The sequence below is a fragment of the Rhopalosiphum maidis genome, chromosome 2 (assembly GCF_003676215.2).
Source record: "Rhopalosiphum maidis isolate BTI-1 chromosome 2, ASM367621v3, whole genome shotgun sequence".
In the NCBI taxonomy this organism is placed as follows: Eukaryota; Metazoa; Arthropoda; class Insecta; order Hemiptera; family Aphididae; genus Rhopalosiphum; species Rhopalosiphum maidis.
Window position 1 is genome coordinate 71,681,558 of NC_040878.1, and position 22,403 is coordinate 71,703,960.

Sequence of the window (22,403 nt, forward strand, 5' to 3'; positions counted from 1 at the left end):
GAAATGTACACACACAGTTTTCTAAACTATACATAAAGAAGATTTTTTATTATATCAACGGGTAGCGGTGTACACGGTCGCCAGTCGTGGTGAAGCCGTTGACGGACGTTCCCGGGGAGGGGATCGGTGACGACGAAGACCGGACCGCGCGCGAGCGCTCCGACCCGACCGGGCCGGTCCAGCAGCGGCGGCGGTGACGGTCACAAACGTTTCGCGTGATCCGTTGGCAGCAGACGTCGCGAGCGAGCATCACGTCGCATCTCATTTCGTCCACACCGACAAGTGCGCGAGTTCCTCACACCCCCCCCCTCCCACACGCGACTCGGTTTGCGGTGTTGTACGCGTTCCGACAGCAGTCGTCCTGTCCGGCGACGGACGTTTGCTGTCCCGTCTGCAAGTGCGCACGGGAAACGATAGTAACGACCCACATACCACAAGTAACCCACAGATAAGGGAAGTTTTCGAGCAAGGACCGCGAACGCACGAGGTGCCGCACTGCAGTGCGTGCGAAACGACTCGATCGTCATGACAACGTGCAGAAGTCTGCTGATTCGCAGTCACGCGGCCCGTGAACGACGTCGTTGACAGGTGTTCGAAGTCGCCGCACGCCATACGCCCTCCGCCGCGGGTGTCCGTCCGTTCCGAGTGTAACCGCGTCGTCTCCTCCGCAGCCGCAGCCGCCGCCACCACCACAACTAACCCTCGTCGACGGGATCGCCCATTCCGACGTCCACACCGCCACGCGATGGCCCGATCCGGGGTCGTGGCGCCTCTTGTCCAGTTGCTGCTGTGCGCGGCCGCTCTGCGACCCGCCGCAGTGATGGTCAGCGGCCAGGACGCAGACTCATTGGCCAGCAGTTTTTTCTCAGGTACATACTGTTACGTTTTATAATTCTACTTCTATAGGACGTTGTACGTTTCCTTCCGGCCGGTACTTAACAATAATTATCGGCGAAGCGCACGATTATGATTTTATTCAATATTGATTACTACTGATGACTTTTAAACGATTTAAAATATATAAAATATTAGTATTAGTGAACATTATTTATAGTGTTTTTTATGCACTTATGCCGTATTCCCTGCAGCGCTTACGTTTAAATCGTATTAGTGTAAACTATTATGCTGATTCGGTCTGGGAAATGAAGCCGTCTGGCTGTTCCACTGTCCGCTATAGTGAAACCGAACTTTAGGGGGCACACTTACTTTGTTAGTTCAATAATGGTGATTGGTATATACGTTCTTACCATTATTTGTTTTGAGGTTATGATGATATTTTATGATTGATTAGCGCATTACGATCGAATCTGGGCGACGATTGAAATATAAGAACTCTGAAACGAGGTCCGAAAGGCTGCATTTTCTTTTAAGGTGCAGCATTCAGTTAAAGCGTGTCTTACTTTCACTGCATAAAATGCACATAATTGTAGATTTTCTTTTCAATTTTGAGGAAACCGTGTGTAATATATTTATAGCTGATACGTGTCTTGGTTATTACTACCCCGAGTTCCCTAGGAAATTCCTATGTATGTGTCCATGATCTGTCCCATCTCCATACGCCCCGTACAGTGAAATTTACAAATTTATATGATCTTCTCCGCTTTTGTTTAAGTAAGTATTAAGCATTAAAAAAATACTCAATATGTGATACTATAAATAATATTATAATGTAGCGATTCCCAAACTTTTTTAGTTCATGCCACCCTAAAAATTAAAAAAAATAATTGCGCCCCCCATAAAAAATTAAATTACAAACTTATAGTATTTAAATATTCAAACATTTTTATTTTTATGACAATATAAGTTAACAGTAAATATTTACCACGCGGCTCGCGCCTCCCCTGCCAAAAGCTCGCGCCTCACAGTTTGGGAACCGCTGTTATAATGAATGATTTGTAAAAATTCATAATTTTCACTTTTCAATACCCACAGCTAACGTATATTTTTAAAATTTCATACAAATATTCTTCATCACGCATGTGGTATTTGGAAACCAATTTACTAAGAAAAAGTTTCAAGATAAATTTTATTACCATGTTATAAAACTGATTGTTTATTTTTATAACCACGAATTCTTTAGTTAAAAAGATTACCATAATTGTATTACTGACCTCGTTCATAGGTAATTATCGTATACAAAGTCCTTTATCTGAATGTATTATATGTAGTAGTGAATTAAAAAAAAAAATCCAAAAACACGGAAAACGTAACATCGATGAAAGTTGTAAACTAATAAGTTCAAGTTAGCACAATATTTGTCTATAACAAATATCATAAAATCATTACACCGTCATTGTCGATTGAACTGATGATAACCAGCGTTTAAATTGCTGGAAAATAAGTCATCATAATATTTTATGGGGGACACTAATACGTACGAACAACTTGCGTTGCCCAGTTAGTGTAGCTAAAATAATAAGGTGATCGATTTAAATGTCTACGCACTTGTTGTTTCGAAAACAGTTAATATTTTCGAAAAACAACTTTTCAAATTATTTTAAGTCAATGTAAAGAACATTTTTATATTTTTATAAATTTTTATCGTTAACATTTTTGGATAAATATCACCATCCTACTCTGCTCATCTAAAGTTTAACGAAATAATAATAATAAGTTTAAACACTTAAATGGATGATCATTGTATGCATACAATAATTTTATTGTCTCGAGTCTCGAATCGTATGTCGCATAGAAGAACCAGGAAGGGTACGATAAAATGTTTGAGAAAACGGATATGTCTCCAGTCTCCGTCACTGGGTCGAGATTCAATAGCATCACCGACGACAGCGATACAATACATAATATCATAATCATCATTATCATTATCGTATAAACGACCGGATGATAGTGACGACGATATGAACATTTATAATATCGTTGTCGGAACGAGGACATGCGCGACCGACGACCACTGCGACGACGTAGGTCTAACGGTATCTGGCGTGCCGGCGCAAAACAATCGGCGTTCGCGAGTAGGTATAGGTACGACGTTTTGTAAAGAAAGCGTTTGACCCCGATCAGCCGCCGTCGTACAAGTCGTCTTCGTCGTCGTCGTCGTTGACGTCGTATATTATATTATAAGCACACCAGACGTACCTATGTATAATAATAATAATAATAATAATATAATATACCTATTTATTACTCGTTACAGCGATTGAAACGCGTCTCAGTGCCCCGTCGTTATAGTTTCACGCCCACTTTACGCGTACCATATTATTGCACACAGAGTGACGATCGCGATGACGACGGTGTATTATCGTTATTATTCTTACTATTATCGTTATTGCCGGTCAGGTACTATGGATACCACGGTCGATCCGACGGCGGTGGTGATGTCGAGACTCACGCGACCTTGCCGGTTACTGAACCCGCGAGACGATCGGCGAAATCTCCGCCGCCATCGCCCGAAATCGTCTTGTCCTAGTCCAGGACAACTCCTCGTCTCGAGACCACGATGATCATTATAATAACTGACAAGGTGAAATGTGCAGATACGCCGGGTATAACGAGCGGTTTGAAGTTGTGAAAAAATAAATAATTGTATCCCCAAATTCTAAATATTATATAATGATATCGGTGAAGGTCGCAAACAAAATTGACTTTTTAAGTTCCGGAAACGCTTGCACGGCGTTAGTCTTAAAAATTGTAATATTAAATTTTTTCATTATTGATTTATATTAGGGTAAAATTTGAGGAAAAAATTATAAAAGCAATCACGATTGAACGTCTGTTATTGGAGGTATATCGATTGTTACATTGGAAAGTTTGTAAGACTTAACGTATAAAATTATTATGTTTATAATACCGTCGTCGATGAATAAAACGTATGCGTACAACGCCATGTCATTGCCGTCATTCATTAATTTCTTCTAAATCCTCATTAAATATCGTTACTTTATATTAAAATACATACAAACGCGCGTGTGTGTGTTTTTGACTTGGTTCCGTGACCAGGCAGTTTTTAAGAATATAAAATATTATATTACTTGTGTGTTTCCAATTATGAAGATGTTAATTTTGAAACCTGTTCCTCAAATGAAACCAGTTTCCGTTATGTTTTTAAGGTGTTACTCCAAAGTACGATTTGATTCACAAAACCAGCCGTTATACCTACCGAGTACCGACATATTAATATGAAATATTATCGTTCCATAACACGACGTACGTACTTATTAATATAATGCACGTGGTTATCGTGTTACCGTAAATTATAATTATTAATTCTCGTTCGATCGTTTTTCGCGTGTACCGACAAAGAATGTTCATTATACCTAGGGCTCGGATTTTGTAGAAAAATAGATCGTTAAAAGTTTTTATAGTTGAAGAAAAAATCATTTATTTAATTTAAGTCATAAAAATATAACAAAATTAAAATATATTACGAACATCAATATATCGTCTTAAGATTAAATAATTAATTTACTACAATATTATATTCAAATAAGGTATTTTCATAAAAAATTAGCCTATTGATTCTAATATATATATACTTGTATATTAATCATTATATGATTATTTCTCTACACTTATTGCTGTTATCCGAGCATATTTCATGTAAAATAATCTATTTAAACTATAGTTATATATACATAAACAGTGTCGGTTTTAGGCAGGGGCCAGCTGGCCCGGGGTCTCGCTCTTTGGTATGAAATTTTGGGCCTCACATTAATGAAATTATGTATTATTGTATAATATAATTTTTGGGAAAAAAAAATAGGATTTGCTCCAGGTCTTGCCCTACCCTAAGGGGCCGGCTCTGTACATCAATATGGTCGAAGCAGTACCATTATATCTATTATGGATATTTTGGCGTATTTACGTCCATTATTTTTTGAAAAAACACAATTTCAACTGTGAGACATGTAAATGTCACCTAATTCTGGTGATAGCGTAATATCTAACCACACTATTACAATACAATTAAAGAAATCCACGAGATTTTCATTGAAATTATTCAAGAATGACACAAAAGTTAGTAAATGTACAGCCGGAGAAAAAATCAAAATAAAGTTTACTTTAATACGACAAATTAAGGGGCTGCTACACCAGCATTTGTTTTCTCTGTCTATCTTCCACATAATATAGGAACAAAGTTACTTCGTATTTTCATGATTACGACTCTCTGGTTCAGTTTAGGGCAAAAGCACCTATGATATATTTTATAAAGAAGAGTATTTCCCGTGCATTGGCCGTATAAATTTTTAACATTCACAATTTTTAATAAACTATTAATGGTTAAAAATAATCGAAATTATTTTAAATTAAAACACGCTTTTAAACGAAATGAATTTATGTGGGTACAAATATTACGTTATATCACACTCGTCGCCAAAAAAGCGTTAGCTAAAAAATCCGAGCCTTAGTGATAACTGAAAACGAACCTTTCGACACCGCAAACCAGTCCATTGGGCATAGAGTACAATATACACACAATATGACCCGTTCGCATACTATATAGGTATTACAGTGTTATCGCGCGGTAACTATTCCCATACGAATGATTACGATATCATCATAATACGAAGAGGCAAACACCGTCTGTATATTATAATATAACCACTACCGCGGTATGTAACGCATATATAATAGTAGTTTGACGCGCCTCCGGGAATGCCGTTGTCGAGACTAAACCATATTATTATTATAATACCGCGGCTAACCGCGACGACTGCCGATAAAGCGTGGCCGACCGACACCAAGTTCCCATAAGAGTATGGATCACGAGCCGGCACCAACATCTATAATAATTGTATAGATCACGGGCTGGCACTTCCTATGACACACACACACGCCACTACCGCCATCGCCGTCACCACCTCCACCACCACCGCACGGATACCGTTACGGAAACGTGCGATCCGCGCAGGACCGTTATACGCGCGCCACGCGTACAATGGACCGGGAAAATATTATACTTTGGCGTGTGACCCGAATACCTACTTATATTTTATTATCATTATTATTATTATTATTATTATTATTATTGTTGTTGTTGTTATGGACGAAAAGTATTGTAATCATTGTGACTAAGTCATTGTTGTCGCCACCTTCCACTGCTGACAGGGGCGATTCCGGAGAGGAGAGGACACCCCTCCCCAAACCCATATTTCCATAGAAAATAGTATATTGTTAAAAACAGAATTAAAAAAAAAAAAAAAAAACATATCATAACATCGATTATTATTATTGACATGTGCAAGTGTGTAGTTAAAAAAATAAACTATACTATAAAATAATTCTACTATGGTATGATATTATTATGAATACTATGACTTAGCCCCTAAATCAAGTCTCCGGAGCCGCCTCTGAGTGCTGGTTTGAATATTTCGATCACGCGTATAGAAGGTCCGAAGCCACATTGGACACGATAATAATTATTATGCGTCTAACCACTAACCGTACGGCGGCCCTCCCGCTACGACAAAATGAATCGCTTGTTCGCATCCAAACCATCTTTTATTATTGGATTAATTATAATTATTACCCTAAATGTTTATTAGTAAAATAATTAATTAAACGCTTGCATCTACAATACGCATCTTGTACATGGGGTTTTGAAATCGAAAAACTGAAAGTTTTTTCGTTACACATACTAATTATACTTCTATAAACAATAAATATACACTGTCTTCGTACAAGTACATCCTATACTTTATGGTTTTAATGATCGATTTGGACATTTATGTATCAGCCATCAGTGCCAATTGGGGGATTCGTATATTACAAATTTAAACGAAGACCAATAGTTCAGTTCACATTTATATAATAACTTTTATAAACCGTAACCAATTCGGCTAAAGAAATAAATTCATTTAAATATTATTATTATTATTATTTATGATTTACCACGATATTTGTTGGGCGCAGGTTTACTGGACACTATCACCAGTACGGCGGACAGCAAGGACTGTCCTGGTGTGTGCGTGCACACGCTGGCCACGCTCATATGCTACGAGGTGCTGGAAAACGTCAAGTGCCCCAGCCCGACGATGCGGTGCTGCGTGGAACCTCCTCCGCTGCCAGCCAACGGCACGGCGGCCATCGTCAACAAGGTGGACCAAACCACGCAAACCGCAGTGTCCAGCACCCGCCCGCAAACGGTGAGTGATACCCCTATTCGATTTTTCGGGCAGTGAAAATTATGGTTATAATCAGGGCCCCCACAAGGGGAACGGGCTGATGGACATCGAGTAAAAGAGCCCGACTATTTTAAGGGCCGGTGGGCCCGATGAAATTTATTTGTAATTTTTATAAAGTTCTATAACACTCCCGGACAAACATTTAGTACGGGGGCCCGATATTGTATGTGGGGCCCTGGTTATAATTAAAACTTTTTTGGTATTCTAAAACGTACATCCAAGAATATAAAACGTGTTTCGGATAACACTGATTATTTGAACATTTATTAAAAACATTGTTTTGTATTTTTGACAAATAATCTTTACACATATTTATTTTGTAGGGCATTTTTCATCGTTAAATTATATAGTAAACGTAAATTGTTATACTGAATTTAAATATAGATACAGAGACTTCTGTCGTTTGGCGTTCAACTTCATGATAGGATATAATGTAATAACAATCATATTAATAAGCCTTTTCATTCAGATAAGGTTCACTCAGAATATGCGCTTATTTAGCCTTTATTTTACCACCCGTCTACCACATATACTACTATATTTTTACTACATTATGATTTACGGTCGGTTGTTATGTAAAATCGCATGATTTATAAACAATATGTAGTACATCATCGCGATGTACAAATAAAAGTAAAATGCTCACAAGTTGAATTCCTAGCTTTTTTTTATTTAAATACAACAACACACGCAGTCCGTCATGTTGTTTTTATTTATTTTCCCTAAAATATTCACTTGTGTAATATTTAAATTTTCGACCGTAATCGTATATAACCCGATTGTAGTATAATTGTACAAGAATTAACTCTTGTTTTAGCATATATCCAAGTCCCGCAGAGTACCGAAAAAGAAACAATCATACCGATCTTACTATTACAAAATTAAACTAAACTATTAACGATCAAACTGTTTTGAATTTGTTGTCATTCAGGTCTCCTCTAGCAGCCAACAGCAGAGGCCGGCTGTTAACTCGTCGTCCGCGGACAATCCGGGTAAGAAGGTAAACTGAAATAGTAAACGGGCCATTTTTTGACACGGGAACGTACGCGTGCTTTAAATAGAAATTACTAACGACACTAATCGACGATTCGGCAATAAGATTTTAAGCGAAATTAACAATGTAAATTTGTTTTGGGTATAATATATACGAGTACGTATATCATGATACGTTTTGTTTTCGTTTGTTTAGTGGTACAGACTAAATATTTATTTTTTTTTCTGACAAGTAGTATTGCAATAGTTTCGTTTAATATGTAATTTTTTCGAGCTTTATTGTTCGGTATATCATTTCGAATGAGGTATTTTTTTATTTTTATAGTTTTTATATTTATTATTACGTACCTATACTATTATTTTTTACTCGCAATTTTCATTGTGTAGATCCGAAAAACCATTAGGTTGTTCGTACTAATGCAAGTAAAAATAATGAGTTTGCTCTATCGATAATAGTTTTTCATAAGAATTAAAAAATTAAATTGAAAAATAATCACTTAATAGAATATTTTTTTAGAGCGAACCTTTGCTACAAACGATTAGGGTTAGGTTAAGTGGCCCATTATAACAACACCTCGGTACAATGGTTATCTTATGATTTCATCTCGAAGGGATCGTGTGTCCGGGAGTATGTGTGGCTGAGAGGATAGCGGACTACTGCGAGGCCGTTCTAAACGTGACGGAGATGTGCAAGACGGGTCTGCGATGTTGCGTGTCTAAGGACGCGTTCGCCGGTGCAGAACACCTGGTCGTGTTGGACAGGAACTCGACCAGGATCAGCTTGAACAACGCTCCACACCGACCGCCGCCACCATCGTCCACCACGACAACGGCGTCAACGACCACAGCGGCCGCGGATACCTCAGCGTCTGCGGCCGCGCCCCCGCCGCCTGTGGGCAGCAAACAGTGTCGCGGCGAGTGCGTTAGTGGGCTGTTCGCGCTGTTTTGCGACGACGTGGACGCCGACGCGTACTGTCCCGGCGACGACAGCAGCTGTTGCGTCACCGCGCCCGCCGACGGACAGTCGGGCCAGCAGCAGCCGCCACCGCCACCGCCACCGCGTCCCGCTCAGCCGTCCAAACAACCTTCGGCCAAGCCGCCGCCACCGTCCACCACGGCCGCGGGGCCACCGTTGCCCAAGTGCCCGGGCTTCTGTTTGCTCAACCTGATGGCCGCGTTCTGTGAACGGCCGTCGGTACTGGTGTCGTACACGTCCACGTGCAAACGCGGCTCGGTGTGCTGCGACAACACCAAGGCGGCCGCCCCGTCGCCCGCGCACACGGCGCAAAAGCCCAAGCCCCGGCCACCCGCGCCGACCACCACAACAGTGGCCACGCCACCCGCACCGCCCGACGGACGGCCAGAGTGTCCGGGATCGTGCATTGTCCCTTACTTGTCGTTCACTTGTTTCAGTAAGTTTTTGGTACAAGTCATGATCGCGCCGCACTGTGTCGTGTCGTGTTCCGTGTATTTATTATATAATAACATGGATAACACACTTTGGGCAACACGCGTTCCTATGAGTTGAATATTCTGTAATAATAAATAACTCTAAACGATGCGGTACAGTGAGAAGGCACTACTATTAATTATAAAACAACTTTATCCGGTCAACCGGAAGTACAATAAATGTATAAATTATCAATGCGTAATGACATATTCTCATTCATACTCATCACAACCTTCCCAGACATATTATATTGAAGTGTGAGCTCTTAGCTCTTTCTTTATCCTTCGTATTGATCACTATTTTCTTACCGTCCACTTCTTATGTCCTTTATTTCTCTCGCTCTCTCTCTCTCTCACTCTATATATATATATATATATATATATATATATATATATATATATATGTGTGTGTTTGTGTATGTGGAATGAAAATATTAGTACGTTTTCTATATTTAAAAATAAAAATTGATAATGAGTGTTGTGTTCGTTTTTAGGAAACGCGGAAATGACGGACGTATTCAAATGTCGAAAACCGGGAACGCAGTGTTGTGCTTCAAAAACTCAAATCCGCGAAGTTGTCGAACAGAAAACTGGCGTCATTAACCAAGGGGCCAATTCACAGCAATCTACGCCGCAAACCTATGGTGGGTTTACACACAGAAACGATACCATACCGCCGTTTAGGCCGCACGTGCCCAGTTCGTTACAAGTATACACCCCGTCGCCAGGTTAGTAAAGATGTATATAAGTTTACACGAACTGTAACATTATAATAAACGTAAAAGTTACAAAAAGTTTCAAGCAATCATCTAGACTGCCAATCATCTTGTCAGTCTCTATGATTTACATGCGCATTGTACACTTACACAGTTACACTTTTATTGATATCATCTTATTTTTTATTTTCTAGTAAATTCTTTATAAAACATAAAGTCTTCATAAGTTTTAGATAAACATAATTGAGCATTTTTCAATAAACATAGATCCACGTAAAGTCATTTTTAAAAGCTATATCAAATTTAAATAATCTTACATAATCTACCTACATGTACCTATCTATGTATAACCGAAATAGTTTTTAAATTATTTATAATTTGATTACGTCATGTATAATGTCAATGTGTATTAAACAGCAAAAAACTTTTATTGAAAAAGCTATTTACTTCAATTAAAGCAAATGTAATTTCAAAGTGCTCCAATAACGTTTTTCATCAAAATAAATATGTAATGATAGAGAAAAAACGGTGTTGATGAATTAGTTGGGGACTATTATATTATGTCTCTAAATCATTACTTTTTAAACAATAGTTTGTTGATATTACCTCTCTAATCCTTGTAGCGACTTGCTTGTTGAAATCGTTGTTCGCGTTCAAGATATAATGTGAGGTGATCGATTTATTTCTTAAAATAATTAAGTACACATTTTTTTCTTTGAATCACTATAGTAATTTTATTTAATTTTTAATACACTTTTTTAATATACGAATTTGAATTAATTACAAACGTTTACGATTGAATTATTATTACGTATTATTGTATGAACGATCTGCGTAGTCTCTTACACTCGCCTTTGACTTCCATACAAAAAGACAATAATAACGCGTCTGCTCTGGAACATAAAACTGGAATGCTTATATAATATAATATTGTCTGTGTGTGTGTGTGTGTACATGTTTTTGTAATATCATATCATTAATGGCTAACAATTATCATAATTATTTTATTGAATATTTAAAATTTAAAAAAGATATGATGCTTATGCGTACATCATTACAACCACCCTAGCCTAATTGTGATGCGTCCTCGCATTAGAATGTAAGCATATCATATAAAACTAAATTATTAGAAAAAAGAAAGTTATACAATGAAGATTACAAATACAATCTTCCTCTTAAATCGTTATGAAATGAATTAATTAAATTAAATTGAACACACGTATTTTTTATTTACTACAGATTTTTAAATACATTCAAACACTTAACTAAGACAAATTAGAAAAGCAAACTGGTTATTAAAAACGGGAATTTCAAAAACATTATTTTAAATTATTAAATATATTTATGAATCTAACTTTCAAGATAGTACTATAAATCAGTTATCAATTTTTTTTTCATACAAAAAGTTCCAAACTTTTATTAAAACTTTGCAACATAAGTAAATTACAATTCCTTTACATACCATTATACCAACTACCTCTATATACGTAACGTTAATAGTTAATACGTGTTTAGTCTGCAGCCTTAGCTGTAAAACATCAATAACAATTAATGTTTTCCTGACAATCCTTAAATTATTATGATTTACAAGAACATTTTTCTCTTGAATTTATTCTAATCGTAAGAACATGTATTTTTATTTATAATAAATTATTATTATTGACACGGAACATCTTGCACACGTCAAATCGGCTTCGTTGTAATGACTATAGTTGATGCGTTATATTATAAGTTATAATTTATAACTGAAGGAACTCAGGTCAAAGTGGGACATCTAATGACGTGGTTGTTAAATAGTATATTTGACAATCTAATTTCTGGCTGGACTATAAAATAAAATTCCCGATTAAACATAGTATCATTTCAGATTAAATAAGAGGTATTTCAATGCCCAACCAAAGCTTTTAACACTATAGGTTCCATTGATTTACACGTGAATAAGTGTTATCGTTACCTTTTTTTAATTATTAGGTATAAGCGTTGTATTTTTATAATAAACTATTTCATATACTGACATCCATACTAGGTACTATTTATTATAAATTCTAGTATTTATTTCAATGATTCAAGTACCGGACATCCAGTTATGTCTCTGCGGTATATTGTCCACAATATTTTACTAATTATTACGTATGTTTGCTCAGTCGATTACTCGGCGAATCCTACAGTGTCCACACTGACTACGTCAAACCCTGTACCTTCCAAACCGTCGACGTATAGCAAGTACGTATGCGGTGTAAAGGGAACGTCTAGGACGCGGACGTCGAGAGTAGTCGGTGGAGAAGACGCGGACGCGGCCGAGTGGTGTTGGCAAGTGGCGTTGATCAACTCTTTAAACCAATATCTCTGCGGTGGAGCATTGATCGGCACTCAGTGGGTATTGACCGCTGCGCATTGCGTGACAAAGTGAGAATTTCAACTTGATCCTTATCATTGGTTTATCGTTTATAACTGCATGAATAGAGGTGGATATACTTAAATATCAGATGCGATCGCGAGATGAACAAATTTAATGAAAACATTAAATTAAAAAAAAAAATTTAGCTAAACTAAAAATTACAGTTTATAATCCAATAATAGTATCAATAATAGTTCCAATAAAAATGAGCTATACTGCACATTTTTACTATATAGGGCATTAAAAATTTTGACTATGTTCTTCTTTTCGTAAAATACATCAGGTATTCTCTTAGCTTTCGAGTATTGTTTCACTGCTTTAACACATAAATGTGTCTTTAATATTTATTATTATTAAACATCTGTCTCGTTACATATACTTTTAACTTATAATTTTAATTTTAATACATTATTTTTGTTTTTTAATTGTTATTACAAAATATATGAAGTGCATAATAAGTTGTAATAATATATAGGTATATAGAGATAACGGTAAAATTCTATATGATATGTAACTATGAGACACAGGAATTATAACGGTTCCTCGTTCCTAGCTAGTTCAGGATACAATACCATGGGAACTAATATTATGGTTAGCAAAAAAAAGTATCAATTACAATTAAATTAAATTAAATTAAATAATAATATTTTTATTTATTTCGAGATGCTATAATTACATAAAAAAAATGTACAATTATAAGTTGCGTTTCCATTTAAATTACAGTATCTCAATTATTAGTGTCAAATTACTGTTTATTATTTGTATAATATTGTATAATAATAATATGATCTGCAACTAGTAACACGTTTTTAACAACATTCCAATTTCCAAGTACCTATATTATTTTTACGCGCAACTGAAATGTACCTATATTTTGTTTTTATTTTTAACTATTATCCAGTTAATTACGCCAAAAACGTATCATAATATGTGCGGTTTTTATATTATTTCAACAAACAAAATATACATAGAATACCATGCGATTCTGCAACAACTTGATACAATACAATATTGTTTGACCAACCACAAATGGAAATTATTAACCATATATAACGGTATTATATTGTGTTCCTTCTCGGTACTATTATTTTATAAGTTTCAATGTTGTGGTCCGTAATATGCCAATATTACCCACAGCCATTATTCCCTCCAAATCACTTGAATGCGAAAGGTTATGGATATAAGATATATGCATAATTTTTCACTGGAGTTTTTCATTTTATAGTTTTAACAATTTCAAAATTATATTTTTTATATACTATTTACCTATTGTGAAATTCGTCGTCATCACCAGCATAGACTTATAACAATGATTGTAACGTTTGCGTCACGTGATTTTTCAGCATTGTAAGGTCCGGCGACGCGATTTACGTGCGTGTTGGCGATCACGATTTGACCAGAAAATACGGAAGTCCGGGGGCCCAGACGCTTCGGGTGGCCACCACGTATATCCACCACAACCACAATTCTCAGACTCTGGACAACGACATTGCCCTGCTCAAGCTCCACGGTCAAGCCGAACTTAAGGATGGCGTGTGCTTGGTGTGCCTACCGGCAAGGGGTGTCAGTCATGCAGCCGGCAAGCGGTGCACCGTTACAGGGTATGGGTATATGGGCGAAGCAGGTCCGATCCCATTGCGCATCCGAGAGGCCGAGATCCCGGTAGTCAGCGACACAGAGTGCATCCGTAAGATAAACGCAGTTACCGAGAAGATATTCATACTTCCAGCCAGCAGCTTTTGCGCCGGTGGTGAGGCTGGAAACGACGCCTGCCAGGTGAGCTGCGCTGCTATCGGTCTGACCGATTGTATAATATAATATTGTATAGCAAATTATAATTGTAAATGTAATACTACATATAATACCTTAAAAAATGTGTTTCTAATAAATGCACTAAACTATGCATCTTAAATTTTTAAAAATGCCAAAATCTCAATTTAAAAATACAAAAAGTGCCAAGTGTCCATAATTAATAATAATAATGGTAATGTAACCTAACCTAATCTAATCGACATACATTTTGATGCGTTGGATTTTTGAATAAACATTAAACAAACACGCATCACGTGTATAATATTACACAAATAGGACAATAATTAAAGAACTAATGTATATTTTTTTTCTAATGCTAAAATTATGATTCTAGGGAGATGGCGGTGGACCTCTTGTGTGTCAAGACGATGGATTTTTCGAATTGGCTGGATTGGTGTCTTGGGGTTTTGGATGCGGCAGAATAGATGTACCTGGTGTATACGTTAAGGTTTCATCGTTTATTGGATGGATCAATCAAATTATTAGTGTAAACAATTTGTAATTTTAAATATTCAAACATTATTTTGCGTCAGTTCAAATAAAAAGTCGAATATTGTTTAAATTTAGCTTAAATTCATCAATAATTTATTTATTTATTATTTATTTTGTACATAAACCATAAAAATTATGATTAAAATGACATAAAATATAATATTATTATACATTCTTGTCTAATCATAATATTAATGCAATTTGTAAATATAAAACAAAACCGTAATTTACGTATAGATTAAGTATAAAATTGACATTGGTAACGTTATTATAAGACAAATATTATGCCAATATTAATTATTAGCTATAAACAAATATTGGTCTATTAAAAAATATATGTTCAAAAATCATTTTTATTATATCTATTAATGTTTTTTACTTAAATAAATAAATCATTATATTAGATGTATTGGATTTAAAGAAAGTGTAATAATTTTATATAATTAGACGTTTTATACAATAGAAAAATATCAAGTATAATATTTATCCAAATGTTTTTCAATAAATTAAACAATATAATTATATACTCGTCATCGAATTATTATCTGTATTGGCGTTTTAATTGGAATTACATACAAGACGTTCAGGGGCATTTCTAATTTTGTGCCTCAAATATTAAATATTCATTATAGCACTATATTAATTAAAACAATGTACTATGGATATTTAGAATTTATTTTAAGTTATTGTATTTAAATTTAAAACTTTATTGCAAATTTTAAACCTCAACATAAGATAATGATGTTAACCTTGTATTATTGTATTTAATAATATACATTTTAAGACAAAGTTGAATCACACGATTGATAAAACAATTCTTAAAGAATTACAGTTTAATATTAATAATATGTGATGTTAATGGATGTATTTTAAATTTTAATAAAATATATAAATAAATTTTATATTTAATAATAATAACATTAATTCGAGTATGATAAATTTAATCTGATAATAAGATTTTAAGTTAAAATAAGAACTGAAAAAATTTAGTAATGAAAAAATACGCACCTCAGCGATAAAATAGTCGTTGCACTAGAATATAAATATAAATAAAATTCAAAAAACCATGACAAATTTGAAAACAACTTTAAGTGGTGTTCAATTTATTGAAACTACACTTGATTGATATTTATTCACTAAGTTTTCACAACTTATCATTATATTTTTTTTTTTAGCTTAAAGAAACTGTTAAACAAATTATATAATCCGTTTGAAGATCTAACAGTGATATAAAGACTCAATTTTCAATTGATAAAAATGTTAAATAAGATTCACTGCCCTAGTTCGACAATATTGATTCACACATAAACATAACCATAAACAATCTAATCATTCTACGTCATTTCGTTCAAAATATTAAATAAATGTTACTATTTGAATGTTAATACTGATTTATATGAGATGTGGATTGCGTAAAGTGAAAATAACATACTTTTTTTTGAATATTTGGATAAATATATTGATTTTATGTTGGCCATATTTTTCTGGCGAAATAGATACTTAAATATTAAAAACACGATTATTTTAAATGTATTTTTGACAATTACATAGAATAATTATTCAAACTTATTCTTATTATTTTTTATGTAGTTTTTAAAAATTAATAATACATATTTATATAAGTCTTATTTTTCATTTAATTTTACCTATAATGTTACGAGCATGTCTAAACTTCGAAGTCGACATTTTATACAAGAGCACTTTGAGGGGAGCTTAGATGAGCTTAGCAAGCACATGCAGCTCTGAAACTAACACCCTCATCATTTATTCCATTTATTATGGATAATTATAGTTGTTATTATATGAGTATATTAATAAATTAATAGGAAGTGTTAAGGGTAATGTTGCTCATTGTATCAACCGTGATCATACAAGGTTAAATTAATAGTGAGCCATAGGCCTATAGCGCTACCAGTATTACTTTCTTAAACTTGTGTTACACTTAAGTTATTTGATAATTGTTTTCTATAAAAATAAATAAATTATCAATAACGTATTTACATTAATTATTTAATCCACTTATTTGTTAAATTATAGAAAAATAATATTAACAATATACCTATCTTTACTTAAATATTATAAGTTATAACTCATAAATAATATTTTCTTTCTAAAACAATCCATGTACTATTGTACTATAAAATTAGATATTTTTTCGATTTTAATAGTTATTAGTTTTTAAAATGTTTATTAAAACTTTTCTAACTTTTTTTTCGACGAAATGAATGAACTTGTGCCATTCTCATACTCGAATAACTACAGTACCAATTATAAAAACTCGTTATAATCGTTGAAAGATTATGAATAGAATAAAAGTTTCGAAGTATTATCGAATTTTATATCTTACTAACGACTAGGTACTACTAAAAGCCTATCATAAATAATAAATAAATATACCTTATTCAACTTCTGAGAAACCCAAAAATGTTGTTATACGATAATGGATGATGATAACATACTGATATTGTCATAATATTGTGTACCCTAAATTATATAGTTTAATTTTAATATACATCGTCAAAAAATTAAAATTATTCACCTTTAATAATTCCATTTTGTTTTTCAAACAAACATACATGTCATTACTATCCATTCTACATTCTTGCAATATGTACTACAAACTGCAAATAAGTTCCTTCAAGGTCGATGCGAAATGCCATTATAAAACGTTATTCATCTTCTTCATCGCACCACTTATACTTATTTCTGGTAAAAAGTTCATTCACTATGATTATTAATATTTCAAAAAAACCTATGTTATTATTATAATGTAACATTCAGAGAGATATCTAGGAATTTTTAAATGAGAGGCAATGTTATCTTAAACATATATCTAAACATACATTTCAACAAATTAAAAGCTTACTTAAGCCAAACTTAAGAAATATCCATTCAATTGATAGATAAAAATTAAAATGGAGGGTAATATAATCCTTAACCTTTTTTCTCCGTTTAAAAAACAACCAACGGGTGGGAACTGTTAACCACAATACTGCCATCCAAACCCTTCTCCTCCTGGGCACAGTAGTATCACCATCATGTGCTATCAGCTCATATTTTTAATAGAATTAAAATAAATAAATTAAATAATTCATTCTCATCATACATTATGTTTATAAAAATAAATATATTATTAAATTTTATAGAAAACACAAAGTTAAAAAAACATTTGTTTTTATTGATATTTACCAGTGTTTAGCCGTTTAGCGGTAACAGACAAATCGATCAATTCTAATTTAATGATATTAAATATTATTTATTTTAGTATATATTTACCGATTAACTGTTCTTTTTTTTTTTAATATCTATAATATAAAATATTCACGTACTTCACCTGTTACGATCGATCGAAGTGATATGGTATACGCTGCCATTTGTCTATATAATATCCACGACCCCAATAATTTCGTGTCCTATTTAGTTGTCATAAGTATTTAAGTATATTATTTATTATACCATTGACTGCAATAAAAAATAATAACAAATAAAACTAAAACCTAATATAACTATACGTTTATTTTTATTGTTCTAGTATATTAGATATCATTTGAACTCAAATTTTATTGTATGCATTTTGCATAATAATTTTCAATAGACATTGGTGACAATTATCATTGACCAACAATCACACTAATAATATACTCATTAATTAGTACATACTTATTAGTATTAATGCTTTAAAAGTTTAAACTAATATAATAGTGCTTATACCTATTTAAAATGATAATGTAAGTTCGCACTATCTGTATAGTTTATTTAATATTTATACTATTTAAACTAAATAATTGATTGATTAAAATATCATAAAAACCATAATGAACACGGTTTAGATTTTTAATTTTAATGAATCAGTTGTTTAATTTAATACGTATGCTTTTTTCATTTTGGATAGGATTAGCACTGATATCTTTATTATATGAATTAAAATTTATATTGATATTATTATTACTGTACGATCATAGTTACTATATAGGTATTAAAATATATTTTATGGAAATCATTATAATTACACATTTTGAATTCATATTTGGTATACTTAACTATAAATATATATCACATCACACTCATAAAAACCAAGCCCGATCGTTATTAATCATATTTTTTTCGTACAATGACAATACTAAAATTTATGTACACGAGACACTTTTTATTATTTTTAAAAATAACATACATTTCTTTAATTTGATTGTAAACATACACATGATTATAAATCAATAGCATTGTAGCTTATAAGATATATATAATTTAAGTAAAATTTTCATAACTTGTTCCACTGATATTACTCAAATTTAAATATAAATAAATACTTTCTTCATCAAACTGTATTTATTTGTATGATTTCGTGACGGAAGAACGTTACAATGAATAAAGAAAAATGAAAATAAGATAATATATTAGCATAAACACAAATAGTGGCATATAATATGTTTATTGTCTGAATAATTTATGGACGACATAATTCTTAGAAAAAATGTTATGTCTATAGGTCAATGTTAACCGCGTTACATTTATCTTCAAAATTATTTGAAAAAAGATCACATAAATAAGTAAATTAATAGAAAACTGTTTAAATCTAAATGAAACCAAAATGTAATTATTTATATCAGACATATACGATATAACTTTAAATTAGTTTATTAATAAGTAAGGCACTATATATAGCTATCTAATCTAATATAATAAAGTGAATACAATAATACTGTTTGTAATTTATATCAATACATTTTAAATTTTTATAAAAATTTCAACCAGTATTTTTTTTTTTTTTTAATAAAGTTTAAAAATAAGATAAGTGTGATTAAATGTCAAACTAATAATTATTGTTTCCTGTTGACATAATTTTCATTACTGTGATTATGTGATTATTTTCGGAGAACATAATCTATTTTCATTTTTTTACCAATGTCATTCATCTTAAAACTCTTTTGGCCAAAGAAAGTTTCATTTAGTGAATAAAAATAGTTACTGAAATTAGGTGACTAGTTAGCCCAGAATTGTCACTCTTCTATTTTATAATTATAGGTACCTACATATATAGATTTATTAGAAATAGATTATAGAATAATAAATATATCGCATTAGTCCCTGGATTGTTTATTAAATCAAAAAAACATAAAAATTTACGGCACTTGTGCATGCATAGCATATTATTGTAATTTTAAAAGCATATTTGATGATCGTATATTTAATATCATTTTACCTGTCCAGCTGTTATACTGAGATGCCTAAACGTGTGACGTCTCGCTGTAATGATCTGATTCAATGAAACACCGCGGGCGGCCAAAATTAATCATTTTGAACTCAATAGGTGACGTCTATACATGTCTATTCAATAAGACCATGTGTCATCTACGCGCCGTATAGAACTTTCATACGGATCTTAACAACAGTGTTGTACATCATAATTTAGTGAAAGTCAAATACACGATTAAGCACTAAATTATATATTTACGAGCACGTTACTGGGCAATTTAAAAGAGTTAGAGAATCTGTGTTTTTTTTTTTTTTTGCAAGACTCGCTCATCTTGGTGGTCGTTACGCCTCCTCTGATCGCTTGTCTTTTTTCAGTGTATTCAAGTCTGGAGGATTACGATAATTAACATGTTTTTGCTTCTTACAACCAGTAGTTGTACATCAACAAATTTAAGTTATTTATGCCCACAAACAGAGGTAATAATTATTTTTGTGCTATAGGTGGAAAAAATATTATATTGGACAATAAGAATGCATTGCAATCATTAAATACAGTAGGTAAATAAATTAATTTAATACAGTTAAATAAGAACTACCTGTATGCATATGTAATACACATACTAATAATATTTAAACTTATTATAAATACTATTTATTATCATTGTGAATACATCAAACAAGATATAATTGGGTAGGTATCTATAGTACTTTTAATAAATGAAATAAATTAAGAAATATATCCAAATAAATACTTAATATCTTAGTTAAAGTATAATATAATTAAGACTAAAACCAAATAAAATCTTATGATTTAATATGTAAGGCAAATGTTTAAAAATAAATAATAAAATCAATTTTTTTATGAACGCGATGGTAAAAAGAATTCTATATTTCCAAAATAATAGTATTTTAGTTTATTAATATTATTTTTTCTTGAACTATCACATATTTCTTTAATATATTCTATGATTAAAAATATATTATATATTTCAACAAATTTAAGAAACATACATTCTATGAATATTTTTACTTAAGTTCTGACGTATTTTATCAACATTAGTTTTATTCTTCCTACACATTACAAAGTATACTATACCTACCTATATATATTTTTTTATCACTTTTTTGCACCGATTGCCAGTTTTCTAACTCGTAATTTAATAACTTAATGTATCCTTTGTAGACAATAAAACATAAAACTATCTTTTCTCACTAATGATTAGATGCAGTGAAACTTAATATAAGATAGATCAATGTAGGTAAGATATTATTATTTTTTTTTCAGTCATAAAAAAATATAACTTTTTATACTTTTAACGAGTTAAACAACTTTTATATATCAAATGGTAAAATGCATTAGAAACAAAACAGTTTGCACTTTCATTACTTATATCTTTTAATACAGCAAATTTTTAAAACTTTCTAACTAATAGGGATTGTAGTGATTACTGATTATACTATTATAATATGTCATTATATATGTTTTTTTATCTATAGGTATACGGACGCATGTTAATTAGTTCTAATTAGAGATTACCATATTTTATAGTTATAGTAATAATTGTTCAGTGGGTTCATAATATTATTTATATCACACAAATAAATATCAAAGTTCGATGAATAACATTTTATATTGATACACTAGTATTATGAATCTGATGGTAAATTTATTATGTGAATTAATCAATTAAACAATAATATTTTATTTAATATGACATTATAACATAAATCAATACTATGCGTTTCAATTTTTAAATACATATTGATACAATTTTAAGCTGAAAAATAAATTTAAAAGATTTAAAATTAATTATAACTGTTCATCGATGTTTAATAAATTATACACCATCAATACTTATTGATTATCATATTTTACATTTTGCAAATATTTATATTGCCCAAGGATATATGTATAAGGAAAAAAATCAACGTCACAGACCACAGTCAATACAACTTGATACCGTGGGTATATAATTTATATATACTAATAAGATATTATTAAAAAACTTTATTAGGATCAATTAATAATAGTGCTATGGGACCAATTTTTAGTAAATTAATGAGTGTATTTTAAAATTATCATTATTATAGTTTAATTGAAAAATTAATAATTTTATGGATGCCACTACTGTATTTATTTAGTAAGAAGTAACTACTAACTAGTAGGTAGGTACTTTAATGTTGATAATTGAATTAATTACTGAATTT

At 32.3% G+C, this 22,403-nt stretch overlaps 1 protein-coding gene across 1 annotated transcript; it reads left to right on the forward strand.

The window, feature by feature from the left end:
- Positions 1-220: 220 nt before the first annotated feature.
- On the forward strand, positions 221-15,106 carry LOC113551336 (protein masquerade). The gene is made up of 8 exons (XM_026953521.1): positions 221-869; positions 6,871-7,103; positions 8,074-8,134; positions 8,747-9,547; positions 10,079-10,312; positions 12,445-12,706; positions 14,042-14,474; positions 14,845-15,106. The coding sequence occupies exons 1-8, from the start codon at positions 746-748 to the stop codon at positions 15,010-15,012; spliced, it is 2,316 nt and encodes a 771-aa protein (XP_026809322.1). The 5' UTR covers positions 221-745; the 3' UTR covers positions 15,013-15,106.
- The last annotated feature ends 7,297 nt before the right edge of the window (positions 15,107-22,403 follow it).